This window comes from Chelonia mydas, chromosome 7 (genome assembly GCF_015237465.2).
Source record: "Chelonia mydas isolate rCheMyd1 chromosome 7, rCheMyd1.pri.v2, whole genome shotgun sequence".
Lineage (NCBI taxonomy): Eukaryota > Metazoa > Chordata > Testudines > Cheloniidae > Chelonia > Chelonia mydas.
The window spans coordinates 42736289-42761549 of NC_057853.1; the positions used below are offsets into that span (position 1 = coordinate 42736289).

The window sequence follows — 25261 nt, forward strand, 5'->3', positions numbered from 1 at the left end:
GTCCCTCTTCCTATGGCAGACCTGGGAGGTGGTGAAACAAATCTCTGTCTCTAGCACTGCTCTAATCATATTTCTATGTGTCTAGTCCACAGCAGTCTTCTGTTCACAGGATCGGTTTTCAGCTACACTTCCAGGAGCACCCATCCTCTTTTCTTTGCTACAAGATTTTGTAAGTATAGCAGAGGAGACAATTCAGGTGTCAAAAGTAAAGTACAGGACTGTGCAACAAGTTTCTCTATGGATACAAATTCTATGCTTGAGTAACAAGAGTATAGCAGTAGGAATATACTACCAACTGCCTGACAAGAACGGCAATGGTGATTGTAAAATGCTCAGGGATATTTGAGGGACTACAAAAACAGAAAACCCAATAATGGGTGATTTCAACTATCCCCACATTGACTGGGTACATGACACCTTAAGAAGAGATGCAGAGATAAAATGTCTAGACACCATTAATAAAAGCTCCTTGGAACAGCTAGTCCTGGAACCTGCAAGTGTAGAGGCAATTCTTAATTTAGTCTTAAGTGGTACACAGGTTCTGGTCCAAGAGGTGAAAACAGCTGAACCACTCAGTAAGAGCGACCATAATGTAATTAAATTTAACATCCTTGTACGGAGGAAAATACCAAAGAAACCCACCACAGTAGCATTTAACTTCACAAAGAGGAACTACACAAAAATGAGGAAGCTAGTTAAACGGAAATTAAAAGGAACAGTGACAAAAGTGAAATGCCTGGAAGCTGCATGGAAACTTTTTAAAAACATTGTAATACAGGCTTAAACTAAATGTATACCCCAAATTATAAAACACAGTAAAAATGTCACCGTGGCTAAAAAGAGTAAAAGAGGTGAGAAGAGACAAAAAGACATCCTTTAAAGTTTGGAAGTCAAATCCTACTGAGGAAAATAGAAAGGAGCATAAACTCTGACAAGTCAATAGTAAAAGTATAATTAGGTAGGCCAAAAAAGAATTTGAAGAGAAACTAGCAAAGATGCAAAAACCAACAGCAAAAAAATTTTTTTCTGAGTACATCAGAAACAGGAACCCAGTGCGGCCACAGGACTATCAAGGTGCTAAAGGAGCACTCAAGGAAGACTAGGTCATTGCAAAGAAGCTAAATTAATTCTTTGAATCCATCTTCACTGCAGAGGATGTGAGGGAGATTCCCACATCCTTTTAATTGATAAATTAAACAGCAGTAAGTCACCAGGACCAGATGGGATTCACCCAAGAGTTCTGAAGGAACTCAAACACCAAATTAAAACAATGAGGAGTCCGGTGGCACCTTAAAGACTAACAGATTTATTTGGGCATAAGCTTCCGTGGGTAAAAAACCACTTCTACAGATGCATGGAGTGAAAATTACAGATACAAGCATAAATATACTGGCACATACTTATGGTTGTATCTGTAATTTTCACTCCATGTGGACAAGGATGATCCAGTGGATATAGTATACACCAGGGGTTCTCTAACTGGGGGTCGGGACCCCTCAGGGGGTAGCAAGATTATTACAGGGGGCGCGTCGCAAGATATCAGCCTCCACCCCAAACCCCGCTTTGCATCCAGCATTTATAATGGTGTTAAATATATTAAAAAGTGTTTTTAATTTATAAGAGGATGTGTGGGGGGGTCACACTCATAGGCTTGCTATTTGAAAGGGGTTACCAGTACAAAAGTTTGAGAACCACTGGTATACATAGACTTGCAGAAAGCCTTTGACAAGGTTCCTCACCAAAGGCTCTTAACCAAAGTAAGCAGTCATGGGATAAGAGGGAAGGTCCTCTCATAGATCAGTAACTGGTTAAAAGATAAGAAACAAAGGATAGGAATAAATGGTCAGTTTTCACAATGGAGAGTGGTAGCTAGCGGGGTCCACCAACAATCTGTACAGGGACCAGTGCTGTTCAACACATTTATAAATGATCTAGAAAAAGGGGTAAACAGTGAGGTGGCAAAGTTTGCATATTATAAAAAATTACTCAAGATACTTAAGTCCAAAGCTGACTGCCAAGAGGTCCAAAAAGATCTTACAAAACTGGATATCTGGGCAACAAAATGGCAGATGAAATTCAATTTTCATAAATGCAAAGCAATGCACGCTGGAAAACAATCTCAATTATACATACAAAATGATGGGGAGTCTAAATTAAAGGTTACTACTCAAGAAAGAGATCTTGGAGTCATCGTGGACAGTTCTCTGAAAACATCTGCTCAGTATGCTGCGAAAGTCACATAAAGCTAACAATGTTAGGGACCATTAGGAGAAAGGAATAGAAAAGAAGACAAAATATCATATCACTATATAAATCCATGGTACATCTCACCTTGAATACTACGTGCTGTGCAGGTTGCCCTATCTCAGAAAAAGATATATTAGAATTGGAAAAAGTACAGAAGGGCAACAAAAATTATTAGAGATACGGAACATCTTCCATATGGGCAGAAATTAAAAAGACTGGGACTGTTCAGTTTAGAAAAGAGGCAACTAAGGGGGGGGATACGATAGAGGTGTATAAAATCATGAATGGTATGGAGGAAGGAATAAGGAAGTGTTATTTACCCTTTCACATAACACACAAACCAGGAATCACCCAATGAAATTAATAGGTGACAGGATTAAAACAAACATAAGAAAGTAATTTTTCATACAATGTTCAGTCAACCTTTGGAACGCATTGCCAGGGAAAGTTGTGAAGGCCAGAAACATAACTGGGTTCAAACAAAAATTAGGTAAGTTCATGAAGGATAGGTCCATCAATGCCTATGTGCCGCGCTACTCACGGACATAAACCCATGCTCTGAGTGTCCCCAAACATTTAACTGCCAGAAGCTGGGACTGGAAGACAGAGGATGTATCACTCAATAATTGCCCTATTCTCTGTTCATTCCCTCTGTAGCATCTGGCATCAGCCACTGTCAGAAGACAGGATACTGGGCTAGACTGACCATTGGTCTGACTCAGCATGGCCATTCTTATATTATAGAATCACAGGACTGGAAGGGACCTCGAGAGGTCATCTAGTCCAGTCCCCCGCACTCATGGCAGTACTAAATATTATCTAGACCATCCCTGACAGGTGTTTGTCTACCCTGCTCTTAAAAATCTCTAGTGATGGAAATTCCACAACCTCCATAGGCAATTTATTCCAGTGCTTAACCACCCTGACAGTTAGGAAGTTTTCCCTAATGTCCAACCTAAACCTCCTTTGCTGCAATTAAAGCCCATTGCTTCTTGTCCTATCCTCAGAGGTTAACAACAACAACTCTTCTCCCTCCTCCTTGTAACAACCTTTTATGTATTTGAAAACTGTAATGATGTCCCCTCTCAGTCTTCTTTTCCAGACAAAAACAAACCCCTTTTTTTCAACCTTCCCTCAAAGGTCATGTTTCTAGACCTTTAACCATTTTTGTTGCTGTTCTCTGCACTTTCTCCAATTTGTCCACATCTTTCCTGAAATGTGGTGCCCAGAACTGGACACAATACTCCAGCTGAGACCTAATCAATGCGGACTAGAGTGGAAGTATTACTTCTCATGTCTTGTGAACAACACTCCTGCTAATACATCCCAGAATGATGTTCTCTTTTTTTGCAACACTATTACACTGTTGACTCCTATTTCGCTTGTGGTCCACTATGACCCCCAGATCCCTTTCCACAGTACTCCTTCCTAAGCAGTCATTATGTTCTTAAAGGCCTGCTGCAGGGTATTTTTATTTAGCAGAATTGCTAAGTTAATATTTAGGGGTTTTTGATGTGTAACTAATGTAAATATTTGAAAGTATTCTAGAACATCCAAAAAGATTTTATGAGTTCATACATCAACCCAGATTTGCCTACTGGGAAAAGAGGTATAATTTAAGCAGCACTGCACTTTGCTGCTAACACACAAGTACTATCCAAAGACAGAATGATGTCTAGCTAGCTAACCCCAGTTCTAATATTTTTTAAATAAAGATAAGTGGATGAATATGTAGCAGTAAGTAAGTTTCAATGAGCTGGGTTTGGATATATTCCAGACACAAAGGGGAAAGTAATCTAGCACAAGAGCAGAGGACAGAGGTTTGGGACTCCAAGTCCTCTTCTCACCTCTAGCACTGACTTGCCAGATGGTCATCGGAAAGTCTCAACCTCTGTCCCTGAGTTTGAACAACTGTAAAATGTTATTACAATGCCTTTCTCATTAGGTATACTTAGGCTTGGAAGGATTAGATTGCTATTGGTAAATGTCAATAAACGCTGATTTCAGCATACAAATAGAAACCAAGGAAAAACTACTACCCTGGATAATAACTGAAATGTACAGACAAGCAAAGGAAGACAAGTGCTGCTTGAGAACTTATTCGAGTTTGATTGAAGGATATTTATTTTGTATATTTTGATATGTAATGTTGACAAGTTGTGTATTAACAGCTATAAAGCTTTAAAACTTTTTGAATCTCATCTACTGTCAGTAAATTGTCTGACCCCTCTTACATATTCCCCCCATAATTTCTCACAACTGTGAAAATTTAAATAGAAAAAAATGCTTAAAAATAAACATCCTTATTATGTCAAAATTACAAAAAAATAAAAATCTAATTCTCGCAAGCCTAGGTATAGTAAGGGTTTGTAAAGCACTCTGAATCCTGAAGTACTCTGAATTAAATTATTAGCTTTCTTGCTAAACCAAAAATCAATTTAAACAGAGTATTACACATGCTGTTACAGTTGAGATGCTCAATATCAGACACGTAAGGTTGACTTTCAGAGGTGTGGGGCAAGCACAATTTCAGCAGCAGTTACAGGTATACAGCACCTCTGAAATTCACACCTCATAGTATCTTAAATTGGGCAGCCACAGTTAAGAAACAAAAACAATGTGTATTTAGATCTAGAAGTCTGCCTAAATATGCTATTTTCCAAATCAATACTTTTTTGAAGGGGGAGAATATAGGTTAAATTGCCTACACAATAATGCTTTGCACGTCCACTATATAAGTACGTCCATTTGAAATCAAACACCTTCCAAAACATTAATGGATCAAAGTATTAACCCCCATTATACAGATAGGGAAACTAAAGTACAGGGAGATTAAGTGACTTGCTCTTGGTCACACAAGAAGCCTGTGCAGAGTCAAACTAGAACCCAGAGCTATCTCCTAATCTTGTATTTTAAACACTATGCCATGTCACTATGCACAGTTATATTTTTAAAAGTTGTCATTTAATTTAAACTAGTTATTTTCCTCAAAATGACAGATCAATAGCAATAATATGAAACAAACCCTCTATTTATTCAAGTCAACCTTTATAAACTCATGATCACATTATGTGTTTTGAAATGGTTTTTACTTAAGTCACTAAAGCTTAATCAACATACTTAACTGATCATTTGTGACTCAATTCCAAAACATCTGGATTGAACTATAATTAATGCTAGGTTTTTGTCATGGATAGTTTTAGTAAAAGTCATGGACAGGTCATGGGCAATAAACAAAAACTCATGGAAGCCCGTGACCTGTCCCTGACTTTCACTAAAAATATCCCTGACAAAAGGGATAAGTGGATTCAGCACCCACTGCTGCTGGGGCTCCTGGATCCCTCAATGCCAGAGATTCCATGACTTCCATTACCTCTGTGACATAATCATAGCCTTAACTATAACGATCCACCCCATCACATATCCATCCATTTAAAGCAATTACTACTTTTCCTTCCTGCTCAAACCTCAATGCATATTCCTCTTTGTAATGTCTGCTTATCCTTACAACACAACAGCATGCTACAAAAAGGAGAAACCCAATCACAAGAGATGAATGAACCATTGTCAATCTGTGAATCACAATAAGAAGTTATTGCTTCTTACCTCAAACATTCTCTGCTATAATATTCTATCTGCTGTGTAGAGATATTTCTCTAGAGGCCACTCCATCAGTATGTTTTCCTGGAGAGAGACCATTTTTCTTCATTTGGCCTACTGGAAGCTGTCTTAATATGAACCACCGTTCTAACCACTAATCATTAAGCAGGGGTTGGGTTCAATTACATAATGTTCCTTTTGAGACCTAACAATATTGATTTCAGATTAACAATTAATGCAACTGCAGATTCATTCAGAAGCACCAGAGTATCCCTCCAACATATTTTTCATGTCAAAGGCCCTGTCCACATTATTTGCTAGCACAGTTTCAGTGACATTAGGGATAGCATCAAAGATTTCACTGGAAAAGCTCATTCTATGGCCTAACTTTTTATGTTGCCCAAATCCTGAAAAGGGAGTGATTTTAAAGCTATTTTGTTTAATCACATCAAAAAAACCCCAAGCTACTCAAAATTAGGGTGTGAACTTTCACTAGACTCCTGCTCTGCTCATTGACTCAAATGGGCAAGATATCACAGTGAGAGGGCACTTTATAAATACCTAGATAGCTAGGATGCAACTTACATATAAATGAAAATGTAAGAAGTGTGACAACAATTTTGGTGCAGCAATGGGGAACTTGATCAGAAGCATTTGCAGGTAAACTTCTAATTCCTTCTCTCTTTTCTCCACCAGACTTTTGGAATTTTTCCCAATAATCTTCTTGGGAGGCAGCAGGTTTTTATCTATCTTCTTTTCTGAAACAAGCTGTAGAAACAGCAATATTATAAGTTATTACCTGAAATAGTTTTTGATCTTGCAAGAAGGATGCAATATTGTACAACTTAAGATATTAAGAGAATGTTTTCTGTTTTCCTGTAACATTTCTCTGAAACTGCAGTTACTTCAAAAGGTTTGGCTTCTTATCTCAATTTCTATAAATTTCAGGCAGATTTTTTTGGAGGGAGTTAAGAATATTAGAACATGAAAACAACCACAGTAAGTTTAACAATAATAAGTATATTTTATTTTGGCACTCACTGTGTGCAAACTTTTGAACGCCAATCTTCCCCAGCCTCCCCAAAAACATTAAGTACAACCACCAGCATTGTTCCACAAGACCAGGGATAGTTAACTGGCAGACCACGGGACAAATCCAGACTGCCAGATGCTTTTGACTGGACCGCAAAATCTTTTTATTTACTTATTATTGCAGTGTGAAAAATGTTTCTCTGGGGTCTGGACCTTGAATTCCATATTTCGATATTGTTGTTTAAATCAGTACAGGTTGGTAGGTATTAGAAATTACTATCCAATGGCTGCTCATTAGTAACCCATATGAAGCAAGTCTTTGGTCTGAAACCGGCTTCTGGTGAACAGATCACATATGGCATTCTCAGCCAAGAGTGTAAGGATTAGAGTCTGCAGGGCTGGTTCTAGGGTTTGGTGACAGGCAGATGCTAACTTCCAAGCGGCGCAATAATGCTTTTGTTTATTTGTTTTTGCTTTGCACTAATTGAGCAGGTTTGCTATATCCCAAAGGCCAAATATCCCTTCCTTTTAAAAAAATATATAAAGTATGTCAGTAAGCTTGTGCTATGGAGCAGGATTTGACAAGTTATTTATTTTACAAGAGCTCAAGACCACAGACTTCTGATCTTTACCTTTTCATGCAAGTCATGGAAGTCACTGTAACGATGTTTTACTGTCCACTGATGACTCCCAACGCTGACTTGAATAATGTATACCTAAAGAAAGCAAACAGCAGAGTAAGGCACTTGAGGAGCATTTAAACTCAGCTACCATTTATCTGTATGATTTAAAGGTGAACCACAAATATTTCAAAATCCCACCTCTTTCTGTACTATGCTCTGAACATTCCCTCCAGCCAGGATAAAAGGTTCTTCAGAAGCACCTCGCACAACTCTAAAAGCTAACATCTCTCCTCCAAGTCTACCAAATCATGCCCAGTGTGACAACTTAGCATACACCATGTACAGACTTCACAGCTACCATGAAACTCCAGCAGAGCTCCTAGGCAAGTCCATGTAATGATTTTTCAGTTTTTTAAATAACTGTATTCCCTTTGAGGGTATAGAAACTGAGAAGCCAGACAAGATAAACAGAATTACTCAAGGCCCAATGACCTTGCTCCGGGCTATGACAAAGCTTCATGGCAAGTGTGACTGTGCATGAATGGCCATTACAGTTAAACTGGAAGCAACTGACATCGGGAGACCCAAAAACTATTTTATTATGGATGTACTGAATAGGTGAACCTTAAGATTTTCATTTGCAGATGACCTTTTAAAGCCACATTGACTGGTTCTAAAGGAAACTCTCAATCTACCTTCTGACGGATTGGAAGGAAGCCATCATGATGAAACCTGGAAGGTGCTGGAGGAAGATAAAAGGGGCAGCAGAGGTGAACCCTGAACCAACAGAGCCAACCTCCATGTGTACAACAATGGGAAAACACAAAATTTAAGGCACCACATTGTTTAACCTTCTTCTGGGATGTGCATGAAGTGAATAATCAGCTGATCAGCGAGCCCTGAAATCACTTGATATAATCAGGAATGTGGAAGAGATGGCAGGTCACGTGGTCCCATTTCACAGCTGTTGTAACTCAATGAAACAGTTCTATCACTAATCACATTTGAAAAAAAAAATTACTCATGATCAGTTTTCAAATCTTCTTAATAAATGAAGAATGCCTTTGTTTTACGTAATCAACCCAGAAGACTAGCATACAGGATATCAAAATAGGCTACAATTTAACACTTTAAAAGTGGTCAAAGACACTTAATTGTTCATGAAACATCAGAATTTATATGTTAGTATGCTGCAAGAAAAATGAGGTCTACAACAGAATGCAATCAAGAAGTCTACCTAGTGCACAGCAGCTGCTACTGAAAACATTGCTTGGGTGTTTGAAGCACAGTAACGAAAAGACAGAAGTTAGGTCAAACAAAGAATTACAAACTCACCTGAGTAATGTGTCCAATTATGAAGTCTCAAAGGGCATGGTGGAACTTGCGCTCCATGAGAAACTGCAAAGCCTACAGGTCTACACGTAAAACACTGCACAGGTCTACACTACAGTTGCATCACTGCAGTGCTTAAGTAAAGATGTTTCTACGCTGACTCGGTGTAGTTAATCCACCTCCACGAGAGGTGGTAGCTATGTTGACAGGAGAAGCTCTTTCACCAACATAGCACTGTCTACACTGGGGGTTAGGTCAGTATAACTGTTCCTCAGGGGCATGGATTTGACTAATCTAATTGCCTTCTATGACGAGATAACTGGCTCTGTGGATAAGGGGAAAACAGTGGATGTGTTATTCCTTGACTTTGGCAAAACTTTTGACACAGTATCCCACAGTATTCTTCCCAGCAAGTTAAAGAAGTATGGGCTGGATGAATGGATTATAAGGTGGCTAGAAAGCTGGCTAGATCGTCGGGCTCAACGGGTAGTGATCAATGGTTCCATGTCTAGTTGGCAGCCGGTATCAAGTGGAGTGCCCCAAGGGTCGGTCCTGGGGCCGGTTTTGTTCAATATCTTCATTAATGATCTGGAGGATGGCGTGAATTGCACCCTCAGCAAGTTTGCAGATGACACTAAACTGGGAGGAGAGGTAGATACGCTAGAGGGTAGGGATAGGATACAGAGGGCCCTAGACAAATTAGAGGATTGGGCCAAAAGAAATCTGATGAGGTTCAACAAGGACAAGGGCAGAGTCCTGCACTTAGGATGGAAGAATCCCATGCACCGCTACAAACTAGGGATGGAATGGCTAGGCAGCAGTTCTGCAGAAAAGGACTTAGGGGTTACAGTGGACAAGAAGCTGGATATGAGTCAACAGTGTGCCCCTTGTTGCCAAGAAGGCCAATGGCATTTTGGGATGTAGAAGTAGGGGCATTGCCAGCAGATCGAGGGACACGATCGTTCCCCTCTATTCGACATTGGTGAGGCCTCACCTGGAGTACTGTGTCCAGTTTTGGGCCACACACTACAAGGATGTGGAAAAACTGGAAAGCGTCCAGCGGAGGGCAACAAAAATGATTAGGGGACTGGAACACATGACTTATGAGGAGAGGCTGAGGGAACTGGGATTGTTTAGTCTGCAGAAGAGAAGAATGAGGGGAGATTTGATAGCTGCTTTCAACTACTTGAAAGAGGGTTCCAAAGAGGATGGATCTAGACTGTTCTCAGTGGTAGCTGATGACAGAACGAGGAGTAATGGTCTCAAGTTGCAGCGGGAGACGTTTAGGTTGGATATTAGGAAAAACTTTTTCACTAGGAGGGTGGTGAAGCACTGGAATGTGTTACCTAGGGAGGTGGTGGAATCTCCTTCCTTTGAGGTTTTTAAGGTCAGGCTTGACAAAGCCCTGGCTGGGATGATTTAGTTGGGGATTGGTCCTGCTTTGAGCAGGGGGTTGGACTAGATGACCTCCTGAGGTCCCTTCCAACCCTGATATTCTATGATTTTTCACACTCCTGAGAAAGACAGTTATACCGTGTAGTGCAGTGTTCTCCCTGCAAGGCCCGTGAGCCAGTGGCAGCTCCCATGGACCCTAAGTGCGGCTCCCTGTCAATCACGCTGTCCAGCAGCGCAGTGGGGCTGCAGCTAAGACAGGCTCCCTGCCTACCCTGGCTGCTCCTGGAAGTGGCCAGCAGGCCCCCGCAGCCCCAGGGGATAATAGGTGGAACAGAGGTCTCCACACGCTGCTCCTGCCTACAAGCACCGCCCCCGCAACTCCCTTTGGCCGAGAACGGGGAACTGTGGCCAATGGGAATTGTGGGGGCAGTGCCTGCAGAGAGGGGCAGCATGCAGAGCCATGTGCCCCCTGAGGGGCCGGAGGGGCAAGTTGGCCCCTTTCAGGAGTGGTGTGGGGCCGGGGCCACCCAAAGTAAGTGCCACCCCCTTCAATGGGCAGGTTCTGAATAGTTCTTCCACCACCCAACCTGTAGCCTCCCGGAGCTTGCACTCCTCACCCCCCCCTGCACCCCACCCCGAGCCCCTCCCAGAGCCAGCCCCCAATACCCCCGCCCCCTCCCAGAGCCTGCACCCCATAACCCCTCCTGCACCCCATAACCCCTCCTGGAGCCCAAGCCCCTGCCCTGAACCCCCGCCCAGAGCCTGCATCCCATACCCCTCCTGCACCCAAACACTATGCGCCAGCCAGGAGTTCCCTCCTGCACCCAAACTCCCTCCCAGAGCTTGCACCCCTCACCCCCTCCTGCACCCCAGTCCCAAGCCCCCTCCCAGAGCCAGCCTCCCATACCCCTTCCTGCACCGCAAGCAATATTACCAATAACCGTATTATTACCATATCAACCAACAAAGAACTCTGAGTGTTCAGCCATCTGTGTCAGGTTGATGTGGCTTTCACATTGAAGGTTTTTTGTCTAAGTGGCCCCCACTTCAAAAATAGTGAAGAGCACTGCTCTAGTGTATACCTGGTCTAGGACTATTCAACAAAAACAAATTGGAGTGGTACTAATTATTAAGTATATGATTAAAACTATCAGTCCCTTCCCTATAACCTGCTCCCATAAAAAGCAAGGGGAAGACTTAATGAAAGTGGGGGGTATCAAATTTAGAACTAATAAGAGGAAATACTTTATGCAGCAAAATCAGCTTTATGAATTAACTATTATGGGAGGTTATACATTGTGGCTACTTGTAAAACACAGACTGGATAATGTCTGATCAAAAATACTCGAAGTAGCCAAGCTATGGTAAGGGTACAGTTAATCAAACGTCAAATTTCTCAGTATAAACTGATAACCTGCGGCAAGGAGGAAGGAATTAGACCTCATTCACCGTGTATTAGCACACATACACACACACCCCTAAAAGCATTAGCAACCAGAGTATTGGTGAATCACTTCACAATAATCCACACTGTCATAACTTACTCAGTAAATATGAATAGAGCCTTGGATTTCCTGCAAATCAATGCTTCAAAAACTGATACAGAATTAACTACCAATTGTAAAAGCAAAAATCTGATTAAAAAAAGATTTGTCAGACTAATGTTTAAAACTATTCCTAACTGATTTTGTTTGATCCCACTAATACAAGGCTGACTATGCTTACTATATTAAGAGTTTTCATGGGTCGTGTGTCTATCAAGCCATCTGTTGGAATGATATAAACAAAGTGAAAAAGATGACAAAATTGCATCAACCTGTAAGGTCTTGCAGACAAAAATTAACTTACTGCAAGAGACTTCTGCATACATTTTAGGCATACACAGGTTTTTCATTAAACCTCAGAACTGTTTACAACCCGACTGTTCACTGGCTTGCTCCTCTGAGCACAACTCCCACTTTGCAGGCAGTCTCATTTTACCAGATTGCTCTGTTTAGTGAGGGGCTCTGTACCCTTCAGCATATACTAATTGTCTTGGACAGGTTAGATCCTCTTTTGTAAAGTCTTCAGTGTATCTATAGACCAGTCATTTTTTCGTGCTAATACTCTTACAGTACTGAGCACGTGTATCTTCATTCTTGACATGAAGCTGTTTATTCAGTCTAGTCAGTTCAAGTTTTTTATTCATTTGAAATGTTTGTATCAAAGACCAATATTTAGCATGCATAACAAATAGCTGATAAGAATTTTGATTTTTTTTTTTTTTAAGGTTGATGTTGTAGTTAGGAGTTTATATCCTAGACAGAATTCCTCTCAAGCACATACTTGAAAATGTTATATTAAGTTAGTATTTCAAAAAGAACAGTATGATTTTTAACCCCATTTGCTAAAGTGAACATCAGTGCTACAGCCTGATTCCAGTTCACTTGCTCTATGTGCAAGGAAGAAAGCTGCTGGTCTCACATTAGAGACTTGAATGATTTGTACTTCCATAGCAACTTCTACATAAGGATCTCAAAGCATAGTAGATGCTAATGAATTATGGCTAACACAATGATGAAAATGGCAAGTACTTCCATTTTAGAGAAGGAGAAACTGGGATTTGCCCGAAGTCTGGGGCAGAGGTGTGCAGATCACCAACAACTTCCAAATTTCAGACCCATAACATAACCACAAAATCATATTTCCTCCCTAATAAAGCTACAAGTAGATAAAAACTCTCTATCAATACAAGAAGCTGCAATAATTTCCTTTAAAAAAATCAAGAAAAGTATTTAGATTAAAAAATGTTTGCAATTGCCAGGAAATGCAGGAGCACATAACTCAGGGGCAATGAACCCGGTGTGTTGGGGAAACAAATGCAGTGCTAGTGGTATCAGAGTCCTTTCTTTGACCAGACAACCTTCAGTGAGTATCTAATAGCAATGGCTTAAGTAGGAAGGACAAAGCTGTGGTATGTCTAAAGCTTAAATTGCAAGCAGAACAATACAAAGGTAGTAAAAGCAAGAGAAAGCCCTGACTTCACATTTTCGTTGATAAATGTTTTCAAAGACAAACGGCGACTCAATAGCAAGTTTAGTTTCTTTCAGGTTAGTTTAATCCTTCTTTCCATTCCTCAGCACCTGTAACAATTTCATTGGTAATTGCCAACATCTGTTTAAGCCACCTAGAACTGTTGTCTTACCCCTGATATTTTACAGGACAAAGCTGTTACGAAGATACAGGCATTAAAATGGCTCTTTAAATTTTTCCAGTCTCTGTGACCTTCTTGAATTCAGTAGTCTCATGGAGTGGAAGAAAATAAGAAGCAATAAGCTAAAGCAATCTGATTCTTTTAAAACCAACAACATAAAATAAAAGTTCATGCAGAAAATTCAAAGCGGAGGTGGACTTTTACCTTATTTCCCCCTTAATTTAAACGTTTAAGTTAATTCAGCGTTTTTAATACAGATGCGCCTTATTAAAACCCAGGACCAGGCCTTGGTTGTTTTTTGTTTGTTTGTCTTTTAAAGGAGAGAATTTAAAAATCACAATATAAATGTTGCTACCACTACTTTTGGATTACTAAAAGCGGAAATTGCAAAAATTCAGTTTGCTGCTAATTTTTTTTTTTTTTTTACATTTTTCTCAGATTGAAAAAAAAAACAATTAAGTCATTTCACTTTTGTGTAGGCTCTTTCACTTCCAGGTTCTCCGTGTTGCAATGTTTGAGTTCCAAACACTCAAGACAAGTGTTTATTTTTAAAAAAATCTGTAGACTTTTAAAAAATGTATAAAAACATTACTATTGGCCTTAGGTTTTATAAAAGCTTGATTTTATAAAAATTTAAATTTTAGGTCAAATCTAAGTTTACAAGTGACTGGCATTAGACTCACTACGTCCCATGCCAGAAAGCTGAAGTCCATCCATGCAGGACTGCCGCTCGGGCCCCAAGCTCCACCACCCAGGACTGATGCCAAAACCTGAGCAACTTAGCTTCACAGTGCCCGCTACGGTTTGGGGCCCCAGGCAATTACCCTCGCTACCCCCTAACACCAGCCCTGGCTTTTAAATGCAGAAAAACCATTGTTGTGGCACAGCTGGGCCATGGAGTTTTTATAGCATGTTGGGTGTGGGGGGGTGGGGAGCTCAGAGAGAAAAAGGTTGAGAACCCCTGCTGTACAGGGAACACAGTGATTGCTCTTAAACAGCAAACAAATTTGCTTGTCACATCTGACTCATTGCAACATGTGGAAAAAATAGGGAGAATAGTCACATTACACATGTTTAAAGGGACAACACCAACCTGAAATCTAGTCAGTCTACACAAAAAGAAAAGGAGTACTTGTGGCACCTTAGAGACTAACAAATTAATCTGAGCATAAGCATTCGTGAGCTACAGCTCACGATGAAGTGAGCTGTAGCTCACGAAAGCTTAAGCTCAAATAAATCTGTTAGTCTCTAAGGTGCCACAAGTACCCCTTTTCTTTTTGCGAGTACAGACTAACATGACTGCTACTCTGAAATCAGTCTAAACAGTTACAGAATTTCAGGAACTACATCTGTCTGAGTCCTCCTGCCAATTCCTGGTTCTACACACTTGCCTATTTAAAAACTGTGTGAAGGTTCATAGATAGATTCTGGAACTAGGGATTCTGGGGATGCTGCCACACCCACTGGCTTGAAACAGTTTCTATCATATACAGGGTTTACAGTTTGGTTCAATGACTCTCAGCATCCTCACTATATAAATTGTTCCAGCACCCCTGTTCACAGAGGTAACATGAAAAAAGACAGGGTTTTTTTCAAAAATTTCAGCTACAGTAAGCTTAGATGTACTTGTAACAATAGCAGGTAAAAAAATTTCAGAAAGAGCCAATTTTAAGTTGACTGTGTCCCTTTAAATTTTCTAAGCATTTTCAGAGCACTTCATTCTGTGGGCAGAACGAAGTCTGTGCAATCATACTGATGGATTCAGTGAGAAGAGATTGTTCTAATCACAGTAAACTAGCCTAGGAGGAGAACAAATGTTTAGTTATAGACACAGAGTAATTTAATGGACATGTGCAATTACTTTTTTTATTTTAAACAGCTTCTTCCTGAAAAACAGACCAAGGAACTATTTTATATAGCATAATTCCTATATACACAGTTTAGAAACAGAATTTGCGTGCTTTTAAATTCCTTCCCCAAGTTGGTGTTTAAGTAAACTCAGAAATGTCTGCTGAGAATTTTAACCCCAATCACCCCCCCAAATCGTCTGATTTTCCCCAAGAAAGCTCTCAAAACTTTTCAACTAGAAGACAGGTTTAAAGTGTTTTCATTATGTCAATCATTAAAATATTTAATTTAGTCTAGGGTTTAAAAGCGATCTTCCCTTACTGACAAATTCTCAGAGCAAACAGATGCTAAGAACATGATAGCCACTCATACAAATCCTGCCAAAATAAAAGGCACTGCTTTGCTCCACAGGGCTAGATTTTCAAATGAGCTCCTGGGCCAGAATTCCAAGGGCTCAGCACCAGCAATGGGGGCCAGATTTTGAAGAGTGCTCGTCCATTAGGAGCAAGGCTCATTCTCCAATGTACTGGGTGCTTTTGAAAATCTGGCCCCAAGAGTGGGGACTGGGCACTTTTGAAAATTCTGCCCTTCCGTTCCCTAGGGCAGCCGAGGCAGGAGTGAAATGAGGAGGCTACCCAAACTGGCCGCATCGCTATTCAAAGCCAGCACTCAGACAACTCCCTTCCTTAATCCGCGAGGAGACCCTGAACTATGTACTAGTGCACTGGGGGTTGTCCTGCTCCCCTCTCCCCGGCCCCATCTCACCCATGGGACCTGGGGGCAACCTACTCCCCTCCCTGCCTCCCACGATCCCATTCCACCCCATGCATGGGATGGCACCCTCGGCTGGTCCCACTCCCCGGCCCTCCAGCGTTACCCCCCACACCGGCCCCCGGGGGCGGCCCCCGCCCCTCCAGCGTTACCCCCCACACCGGCCCCCGGGGGGGGGCCCCCGCCCCTCCAGCGTTACCCCCCACACCGGCCCCCGGGGGCGGCCCCATTAACCCCTCACCGTGTAGCTCTCCACCAGCTCGGAGCCGAGTATCCGGGCCTCCTTGGGCGGCTCCTCACCTTCCTCCCCGGCCCCCACCGCCTCCATCCCGCGTCCCGCGGGGCGGCTGGCTGGCCGAGCTCCGGCTGCGCGGCGCTCACTCGGCCGCTCTCCTCCGCCTGGCCCCGGCAGCAGCGCCGCCTGCCCCGGCACCAACTGCCGGCGCCATGTTTGTTTGCATCCCGCTCTGTCTCTTCCCTCCCACCCCCCGGCCGCCCCCAAGGCAGCGGCCCGCCCCAACCACAGCAACTTTATTGGGAGCCTGCGCCGCCGACTGGCACACGCGAGGGGCGGGGCTGACGACCAGGCTGAGTCTGAGGCAACGCTGGGGGCCGGGACGTAGCACGGGGGGGGCGGAGCCTGATGCTCAAGAGGCGGGGCCTTCCGTTTGGGGGCAGTGCTATGGCTCAAAGGGAGGGGCACGCAGTTTAGGGGCGGGGCTATGGATCAGGCCAGGGTAGGGTTACCTGATGTCCCAATTTTATAGGGACAGTCCCGATTTTTGGGTCTTTTTCTTATATAGGCTCCTATTACTCCCCATCCCCTGTTCCGATTTTTCACACTTGCTGTCTGGTCACCCTAGGCCAGGAGGGTTACTCATGCAATACACTCTGCCTAGTAAATCATTTTTCCAGGAGCCTTCCTCCAGTGCATACCCTCCCTGGTACATAGGGCTGGAAACAAAAAGAAATATGGTAGAGAATAGTGATATTTGCTGTTGTAATAGCCAGTTGAGGTCTTACTCATCAAACGGTAGCTGCCCTGCCTTTCAGGCAGATGACAGCATAAGAATGTGGTAATGGCAGCTTTCACAAGCATCTCAACAGAACAGCTCTGTGAGGAAATCTTGTCCCAGAGTTGCCCCTGCCTGACATGGACAAGCGCTTTAATCTGAAGATTGCCAGAATTAGAATGTTCCAGGGTAGGTGGAAATGGCAATTTAAGCTGAACAGAGAGCGTGGAACAGTTTCTGACTTCTGTGACAACAATGTTAATCCATGGGGCCAGATCTTCAGCTGGTGTAAATTGGCATAACTACTTTGACTTCACTAAAGCCACTTTGTTTACTCCATTTATACCAATAAGGATCTGCCCCATTGACTGCATTGTAGTTACTCCAAAATTACATCAGTGTTACTGATAACAGAATCTAGCCCCAGATGCAGACGTTAGAGAAAAAGAAGAGAATCTAAGGATGCCAGACAAAGAAAGTAAAGGGGCAAATTCTCCCCTCAGTTATACCCACGCAATTTAGGATTGAATTAGGCTCAGCTTGATTGAAGTACTGTAAAGAAATAAGGAAATACAAAAAATAGGAGGGAGAGAGAGATGATAGAAGAATTAATTAAAAATAAAATTAGAATTAAGAGTTAATTTAATTCAATTAAGATAAAGACCTGTGGAGAACTATGGAGCAAATTCTGATCTGAGATATGCCCCATGAAGTGGGCGGGGTTGCATGGGATGTAATTGAAACTAGAATTTGGCCCATATGTAAATAGAACCTTCCAAATCAGTTTCAGAGTAGCAGCCTTGTTAGTCTGTATCCGCAAAAAGAAAAGGAGGACTTGTGGCACCTTAGAGACTAACAAATTTATTTGAGCATAAGCTTTCGTGAGCTACAGCTCACTTCATCGGATGCATTCAGTGGAAAATACAGTGGGGAGATTTATATACACAGAGAACATGAAACAATGGCTGGTACCATACACACTGTAATGAGAGTGATCAGGTAAGGTGAGCTATTATCAGCAGGAGAGCAGGGGAAAAAAACCTTTTGTAGTGATAATCAAGGTGGGCCATTTCCAGCAGTTGACAAGAACATCTGAGGAACGGCGGGGAGGTGGGGGGGGGGGGGGGTGGAGAATAAACATGGGGAAATAGTTTTACTTTGTGTAATGACCCATCCACTCCCAGTCTTTATTCAAGCCTAAGTTAATTGTATCCAGGTTGCAAATTAATTCCAATTTAGCAGTCTCTCGTTGGAGTCTGTTTTTGAAGTTTTTTTGTTGAAGAATTGTCACTTTTAGGTCTGTAATTGAGTGACCAAAGAGATTGAAGTGTTCTCCAACTGGTTTTTGAATGTTATAATTCTTGACGTCTGATTTGTGTCCATTTATTCTTTTACGTAGAGACTGTCCGGTTTGGCCAATGTACATGGCAGAGGGGCATTGCTGGCACATGATGGCATATATCACATTGGTAGATGTGCAGGTGAACGAACCTCTGATAGTGTGGCTGATGTGATTAGGCCCTATGATGATGTCCCCTGAATAGATATGTGGACACAGTTGGCAACGGGCTTTGTTGCAAGGATAGGTTCCTGGGTTTATCTGGCTATGTAGACTATGTAGACTCCCTCCTCAGGCCCTATGCTACCAGCACTCCCAGCTATCTTCGAGACACCACTGACTTCCTGAGGAAACTACAATCCATCGGTGATCTTCCTGAAAACACCATCCTAGCCACTATGGATATAGAAGACCTCTACACCAACATTCCACACAAAGATGGACTACAAGCCGTCAGGAACAGTATCCCCGATAATGTCACTGCAAAGCTGGTGGCTGAACTTTGTGACTTTGTCTTCACCCATAACTATTTCACATGTGGGGACAATGTATACCTTTAAATCAGCGGCACTGCTATGGGTACCTGCATGGCCCCACAGTATGCCAACATTTTCATGGCTGACTTAGAACAACGCTTCCTCAGCTCTCGTCCCCTAATGCCCCTACTCTACTTGCGCTACATTGATGACATCTTCACCACCTGGACGCAAGGAAAAGAAGCCCTTGAGGAATTCCACCATGATTTCAACAATTTCCATCCCACCATCAACCTCAGCCTGAACCAGTCCACACAAGAGATCCACTTCCTGGACACTACGATGCTAATAAGCGATGGTCACATAAACACCACCCTTTACCGGAAACCTACTGACCGCGATGCCTACCTACATGCCTCCAGCTTTCATCCAGACCACACCACACGATCCATTGTCTACAGCCAAGCTCGATGATACAACCGCATTTGCTCCAACCCCTCAGACAGAGACAAACACCTACAAGATCTCTATCAAGCATTCTTACAACTACAATACCCACCTGCTGAAGTGAAGAAACAGATTGACAGAGCCAGAAGAGTACCCAGAAGTTACCTACTACAGGACAGGCCCAACAAATAAAATAACAGAATGCCACTAGCCATCACCTTCAGCCCCCAACTAAAACCCCTCCAACGCATCATCAAGGATCTACAACCTATCCTGAAGGACGACCCATCACTCTCACAAATCTTGGGAGACAGGCCAGTCCTTGCCTACAGACAGCCCCCCAACCTGAAGCAAATACTCACCAGCAACCACACAACAGAACCACTAACCCAGGAACCTATCCTTGCAACAAAGCAACAGTTGCTAACTGTGTCCACATATCTATTCAGGGGACATCATAATAGGGCCTAATCACATCAGCCATGCTATCAGAGGCTCATTCACCAGCACATCTACCAATGTGATATATGCCATCATGTGCCAGCAATGCCCCTCTGCCATGTACATTGGCCAAACCGGACAGTCTCTACGTAAAAGAATAAATGGACACAAATCAGACGTCAAGAATTATAACATTCAAAAACCAGTCGGAGAACACTTCGATCTCTTTGGTCACTCAATTACAGACCTAAAAGTGACAATTCTTCAACAAAAAAACTTCAAAAACAGACTCCAACGAGAGACTGCTGAATTGGAATTAATTTGCAACCTGGATACAATTAACTTAGGCTTGAATAAAGACTGGGAGTGGATGGGTCATTACACAAAGTAAAACTATTTCCCCATGTTTATTCTCTCCCCCCCCCCCCGCCTCCCCACTGTTCCTCAGACATTCTTGTCAACTCCTGAAAATAGCCCACCTTGATTATCACTACAAAAGGTTTTTTTCCCCTGCTCTCCTGCTGATAATAGCTCACCTTACCTGATGGCTCTCATTACAGTGTGTATGGTACCAGCCATTGTTTCATGTTCTCTGTGCATATAAATCTCCCCACTGTATTTTCCACTGAATGCATCCGATGAAGTGAGCTGTAGCTCACGAAAGCTTATGCTCAAATAAATTTGTTAGTCTCTAAGGTGCCACAAGTCCTCCTTTTCTTTTTCCAAATCAGTGTAGAGGACAGTTTAAATTCTGCCATTGCTTACACTATGCTTTGTAAGTGAGGGTAGAATTTGTCCCAATATTATTTTATGATTAATAGTATCTAGCTCTTATATATCACTTTTCATCAGTAGAATTCAAAGTGCTTTACCAAGGAGGTATCATTATCCCCCTTTACATTATGTAACACTTTTTATCCATAGACCTCAAAGCGGTTTACAATGGAGGTATCATTAGTCCCATTTTACAGATGGGAAAACTGAATCACAGAGTAAGTGTTGAGAGTCTCAGTGTCTTGAGAACTGATTGGAGCACCGTGGGACTGGACAGTAAATAAGCAGGACAAGTCTTCCACCAAGGGCAAATGCCAGCTTGATATATGCATGCTTTTTTTTATTCTTTCCTGAGCGTGGGAGCGCTGGCCTTCTTTCCCGCAGCTTTGTGACCTCAAAGGGGATAGTGCCTGTGAGAAGACTAAGACCTAAGCTGAATACATTCCAGGAAGAAGGTCTTCTGCCATCACTACAGTGTCTGCAGGATCTGCTGCTAAGCACTGTGTCATAATGAGGGAAGTATTTTTAGAGAGCAATTTTAATTAAGATCCCTCTGAATGTTCCATCTTCTTAGATAAATAACAATTTGCTGTACTGGCATGTTTGTCATCTTGTCTCATCCTGTTCTCCTGTTCCTAATTAATTCTCAACGGTGCGTGGGTGGCAGGATTAGCATATGCAGTCAGCGTCCCATCAGCCATTTCTCCTATCACTGTTTAAGGAAGCATTACACAAAAATGTCATGCTTGGAAAAGAGATGACTAAGGGGGGACATGATAAATGTCTATAAAATCATGACTGGTGTTGAGAAAGTGAATCAGCAAGTACTTTATTTACCGCTTTACATAACACAAGAACCAGGGGTCAGCTGATGAAATTAAAAGACAGCAGATTTAAAACAAACATAAGGAAGTACGTCTTCACACAATGCACAGTCAACCTGTGGAACTCATTGACAGGGATGTTGTGACGGTCAGAAGTATAACTTGGTCAAACAGGAATTAGATAAATTCATAGAGGATCAGACCATCAATGGCTATTAGCCACGCTGGTCAGGGATGCAACCCCATGGTTTGCATGTCCCTAAACCTCTGACTTGCAGAGGCTGGGACTGGACAACAGGGGATGCATCATCTGATGATTGCCCATTCTGTTCATTCCCTCTGAAGCATGTGGCACTGGCCACTTTGGGAAGACAGGATACTAGGCTAGATGGTCCATTGATCTGATCCTCTGTGGCGATTTTTATGTTCTTATGCAGTTCAGTTACTTTACTAGGCAAACACAAGGTCAGAGTCTGTGTTGATTTAACCTGGGGTTGCACAGGATGTAAATCAGTGCAGAATTTAGTCTATGGAGGATAAAATCACATGACACTACTGCTTTAGTACCAAGAGTGAAATTTCCCTCTCCGTTACACCATTTAATTTCCATTGAAATCAACAGGGTTGAACTGATGTAACAGAGGAAAATTTGACCCTAACTGAGCGTTTAACCTGCTTGAATAAATTCAAGAGCTCACAAAGGGTCTGATCTTCTTAAGTGCTAGACACCCTTATCTGCAATTGATTTGCAGGGAGAGGAGCACACTCAATATCTTACAGAACGTGCTCAGCCCCTTGCCATATCAAACCCTCCCTTGTGACTAGTGAAAAAAAAATCTTTCTTAAGAGCTCAGAGACTTACACTCCTTCCCCTTTTTGATTTCCCTGTTTGTGTAACCAAAGACAGTCATTCTTATAGCCATTCTTAGAGTGTGTGAAGTGGACTATAGCTGCATCAGAAAATGTGTTGAAATCAGTACACAACCCTCCCACCCTCCTCTCTTTAGATAGTTTTGATTAACAGACAAATGAGGTTATAGAAATGACAGTTATTGTACCACAAAGAGCCTGCGGCCCACAAGGTACTGCCTCTCATGATCTCCAGATTAAGTGAATTTCTGCTGTATTGACATTCAGCAGACTGATATTCTGTTTATCCACAGAACAGCTACACTATGGACAAGCAGGAATGTTAGCATCCTCCATGCTGCTCCCTGGGGAATCACATCTAAAGGTTAGAGGGGGATTCAGAAGCAGATGGCATTCGGGGCCCTCCCACAACTGCAAGAGCATGCCCTTTGAAACAATCCCCAGTAACCAGCACTGTATTTTGATTTCCCACAAAAGGAGGGTGATGATCAAAATGGAAAGCAAACAGCCATGGAAGTCAGCAGGAGTTTTGCTTCCAGGAGGACAGCAGGATCAGACTATATACTGAAAGCTTTTCTTTACTTGTGTTACTCATAAGCTTCAGATTATTAAAAATGAAAGGATTCACATTTCCCCCTTGCTCCCATTTGTTCAGGTTTTGTGGTTCATTCTTTCCGGAAAGAAAACTAGTCTGGTTAATTTTACTTCGTGTTTGTAGTCAGTGAACTACAGCATTCTACAGTAATTGTGCAAAGCACTGCAATTTACAACACCACAATGATTAGAGACATTACTGTGCTAGTGTTGTCTTTTGAAATAAGGGAAAGCTTTTGAGACTGATTTTCCAAAACAGCAGGTTAGTTTTTAAAGGGACGCTGTCAAATTTCATTTTTAAAAAGCGTTTCAAGGAGTTCCAGCTACTACATCTGCCTCTACCCCCTGCAGCTTCTGTAGTTCACAGACTTTTTGTTTCCATCATTGTAGCACCTCAGCACTTATTTACAATGAACAAACATTGGTGTATTTGTAACCCCTCCCCAATAGATGGGACTCCTTGAAATGCAGCCCCTTGCCAACACCACCACTTTGGTCCTAGTAACTCACAGAAATCAGGAGGCTGGTTTGAGGAGGAGAAAAAAAAATCACCTTTTCTTGGCAGCAAGCAAGAGGCAGGGACAGTGACGGGGGAAAGATTCTCCCTCCAACTGCCGAGAGGAGGGAGGAGAAAAGAGAAGTTCTCTACTTGAAGCAGTCAAAAGGCAGCTTCCCATCACAGCAATCAGGAGGCAGGGAAGGAAGAGAGCTTGATACATATCAGACATCCATTTGCTAAGGACCATACGAAAAAGGGAGACACAGGGCAGGGCCTAGGAATAGGTGGGAATCACAGTGACGCCTTCTGTTCAGCCAGAGCTGGGGAGCTTTGTGACAGGCTTCTAACCAGATCATGCTCCTGGTCCTTGCGCAAGGATACGGAAGTAACTTTCCCTTCTGGCTAATAGGTTTTGGCCTCTGGGTATAGGGATGTCAGTACATCTTACAAGCCCTGTCCATCAGCCAGTCTAATCAGCCCTTATACTTTCAGAGGAGCATGCTATTTTTTTTTTCTGCAGAATTCCACATAACCAACCAGTGACTGCAGTTTTCATTCAGTGGAGACAAATACTAGTAATGGGCGAGCAGGGATTTTATTCACAGGGGACAGGCACTGTGCTGTTTACAGCAAGGGTTGGTGAGCAGAGAAAGACACCTTCCCTTCTGCCTTTTCAAAACACCATTGACTGAGATGTGTTACAGCTTTCCAACCTCTGCTCACCCTAACTAAATCACTGTTTCGCTTTTCAGAGGGCCTGATCAAAAGCCAAAGCCTTCCAAGGGCTTTGGACCAGGCACTAAAAATACTATGAGGCATCCCACAGGCTTTACATAGGGGAATGACTCATAGTAATCACCTCCCAGAGCGGCAGGAAGTGAGCATGAACTGGGCATCACACTCAGAATAATGCCCACTACAGGTGTGCTTCACAATGGACCTTCAAAGCTGTTGTGGGGTCACAAACAGGCTTACACATTAGCTCCCTGAAATGAGTATGGTATTATTCGGCACAGAATCCTATATTATCTGCCTGGGAAACAAAAATGGATAAAATAACATATCAGGTATGAATAGAACTTTTCTGACAAAGAATTGTTATTGTATAGTATGCTACACTATACATAACACCCAGATCGAACTACTACTCTGTATTGATTATAAAGCCCCTAATGACATTAGCTCAATCAAACTGTGAGCGAGAGAGAAGTGCAGTCGAGAGGTTAGAACAGGGGGACTGGAAGTCATGATTCCGTGGTTTTGTTCCCAGTCCATTGAATGCCCCTGGACAAATTGAGCTCTTTGTGCTTCAGTTTCCCTTAACATAGTGTATTCTTGAAAAGTGGCCATGACTCACAGCCACGAAGCACTTTGCCGTGTGCTGACCTTTGTGTGTCCAAAGCACCGAACCCCTACTAATATGCTACCTACGAAAGGCTAATATGCTCTAAAAAGAAAAAAAAATAACCTTTTTCTTTTAATTTCTTTGTTGGGCTGATGCTGACAAGAGGCCGGCTGTGTGTGGTGAACAGGTGTAACAAGGCTAGCAGGAGCCTGCAGAACACCTAAAACACAGGCAGCTGCACAATAAGTTTCTCCTCTGCCACTCTGGCAATGTGCATCCATCCTAACCTGGAACAACTACTTCTCATGGGAGTGTTCCTGTGATTATTTGGTCCTTGGCCTCCCTGCAACCACCAGCTAGGCTGCCAATGAATGCTAATTATGATATGGATTAGAGATGGTCAAAATGTTTGCACAAAATGCCTGCCCTCCACGGAAAAGTAACCTTTTTGCAAACTATTGTTAACATTAACCAAAGGTTCCTTTTTTAGTTACATTTTTGGTGGTATTTTTGGTAATTTTGTTGGTATGAAAACTTCTCAGTTACTGGAAGCCATCTTTTCTTGCTGAAAACCAGGTGGTCAGTAAATGAAAAATAG

At 42.4% G+C, this 25261-nt stretch overlaps 1 protein-coding gene across 6 annotated transcripts in view; it reads right to left on the bottom strand.

The window, feature by feature from the left end:
- Nucleotides 1-16533, bottom strand: part of NISCH (nischarin) — a 59058-nt gene extending 42525 nt beyond the window's left edge. For 4 of the 6 annotated variants that reach the window (XR_005226067.2, XR_005226068.2, XM_037903633.2 and 1 more), the window contains exons 1-3: nucleotides 16283-16533; nucleotides 7512-7595; nucleotides 6433-6615 (exon numbers count right to left, since the gene is read on the bottom strand). Coding sequence is in view for 4 of the 6 variants with exons in the window: in XM_037903633.2 (XP_037759561.1) it covers nucleotides 6433-6615; nucleotides 7512-7595; nucleotides 16283-16369 (354 nt within the window). In the remaining 2 variants the exon portion in view is untranslated. The remainder of the gene's footprint in view (nucleotides 1-6432; nucleotides 6616-7511; nucleotides 7596-16282) is intronic. The other 2 variants (XM_043552239.1, XM_037903631.2) reach the window with 2 other exon arrangements.
- Nucleotides 16534-25261: the final 8728 nt, after the last annotated feature.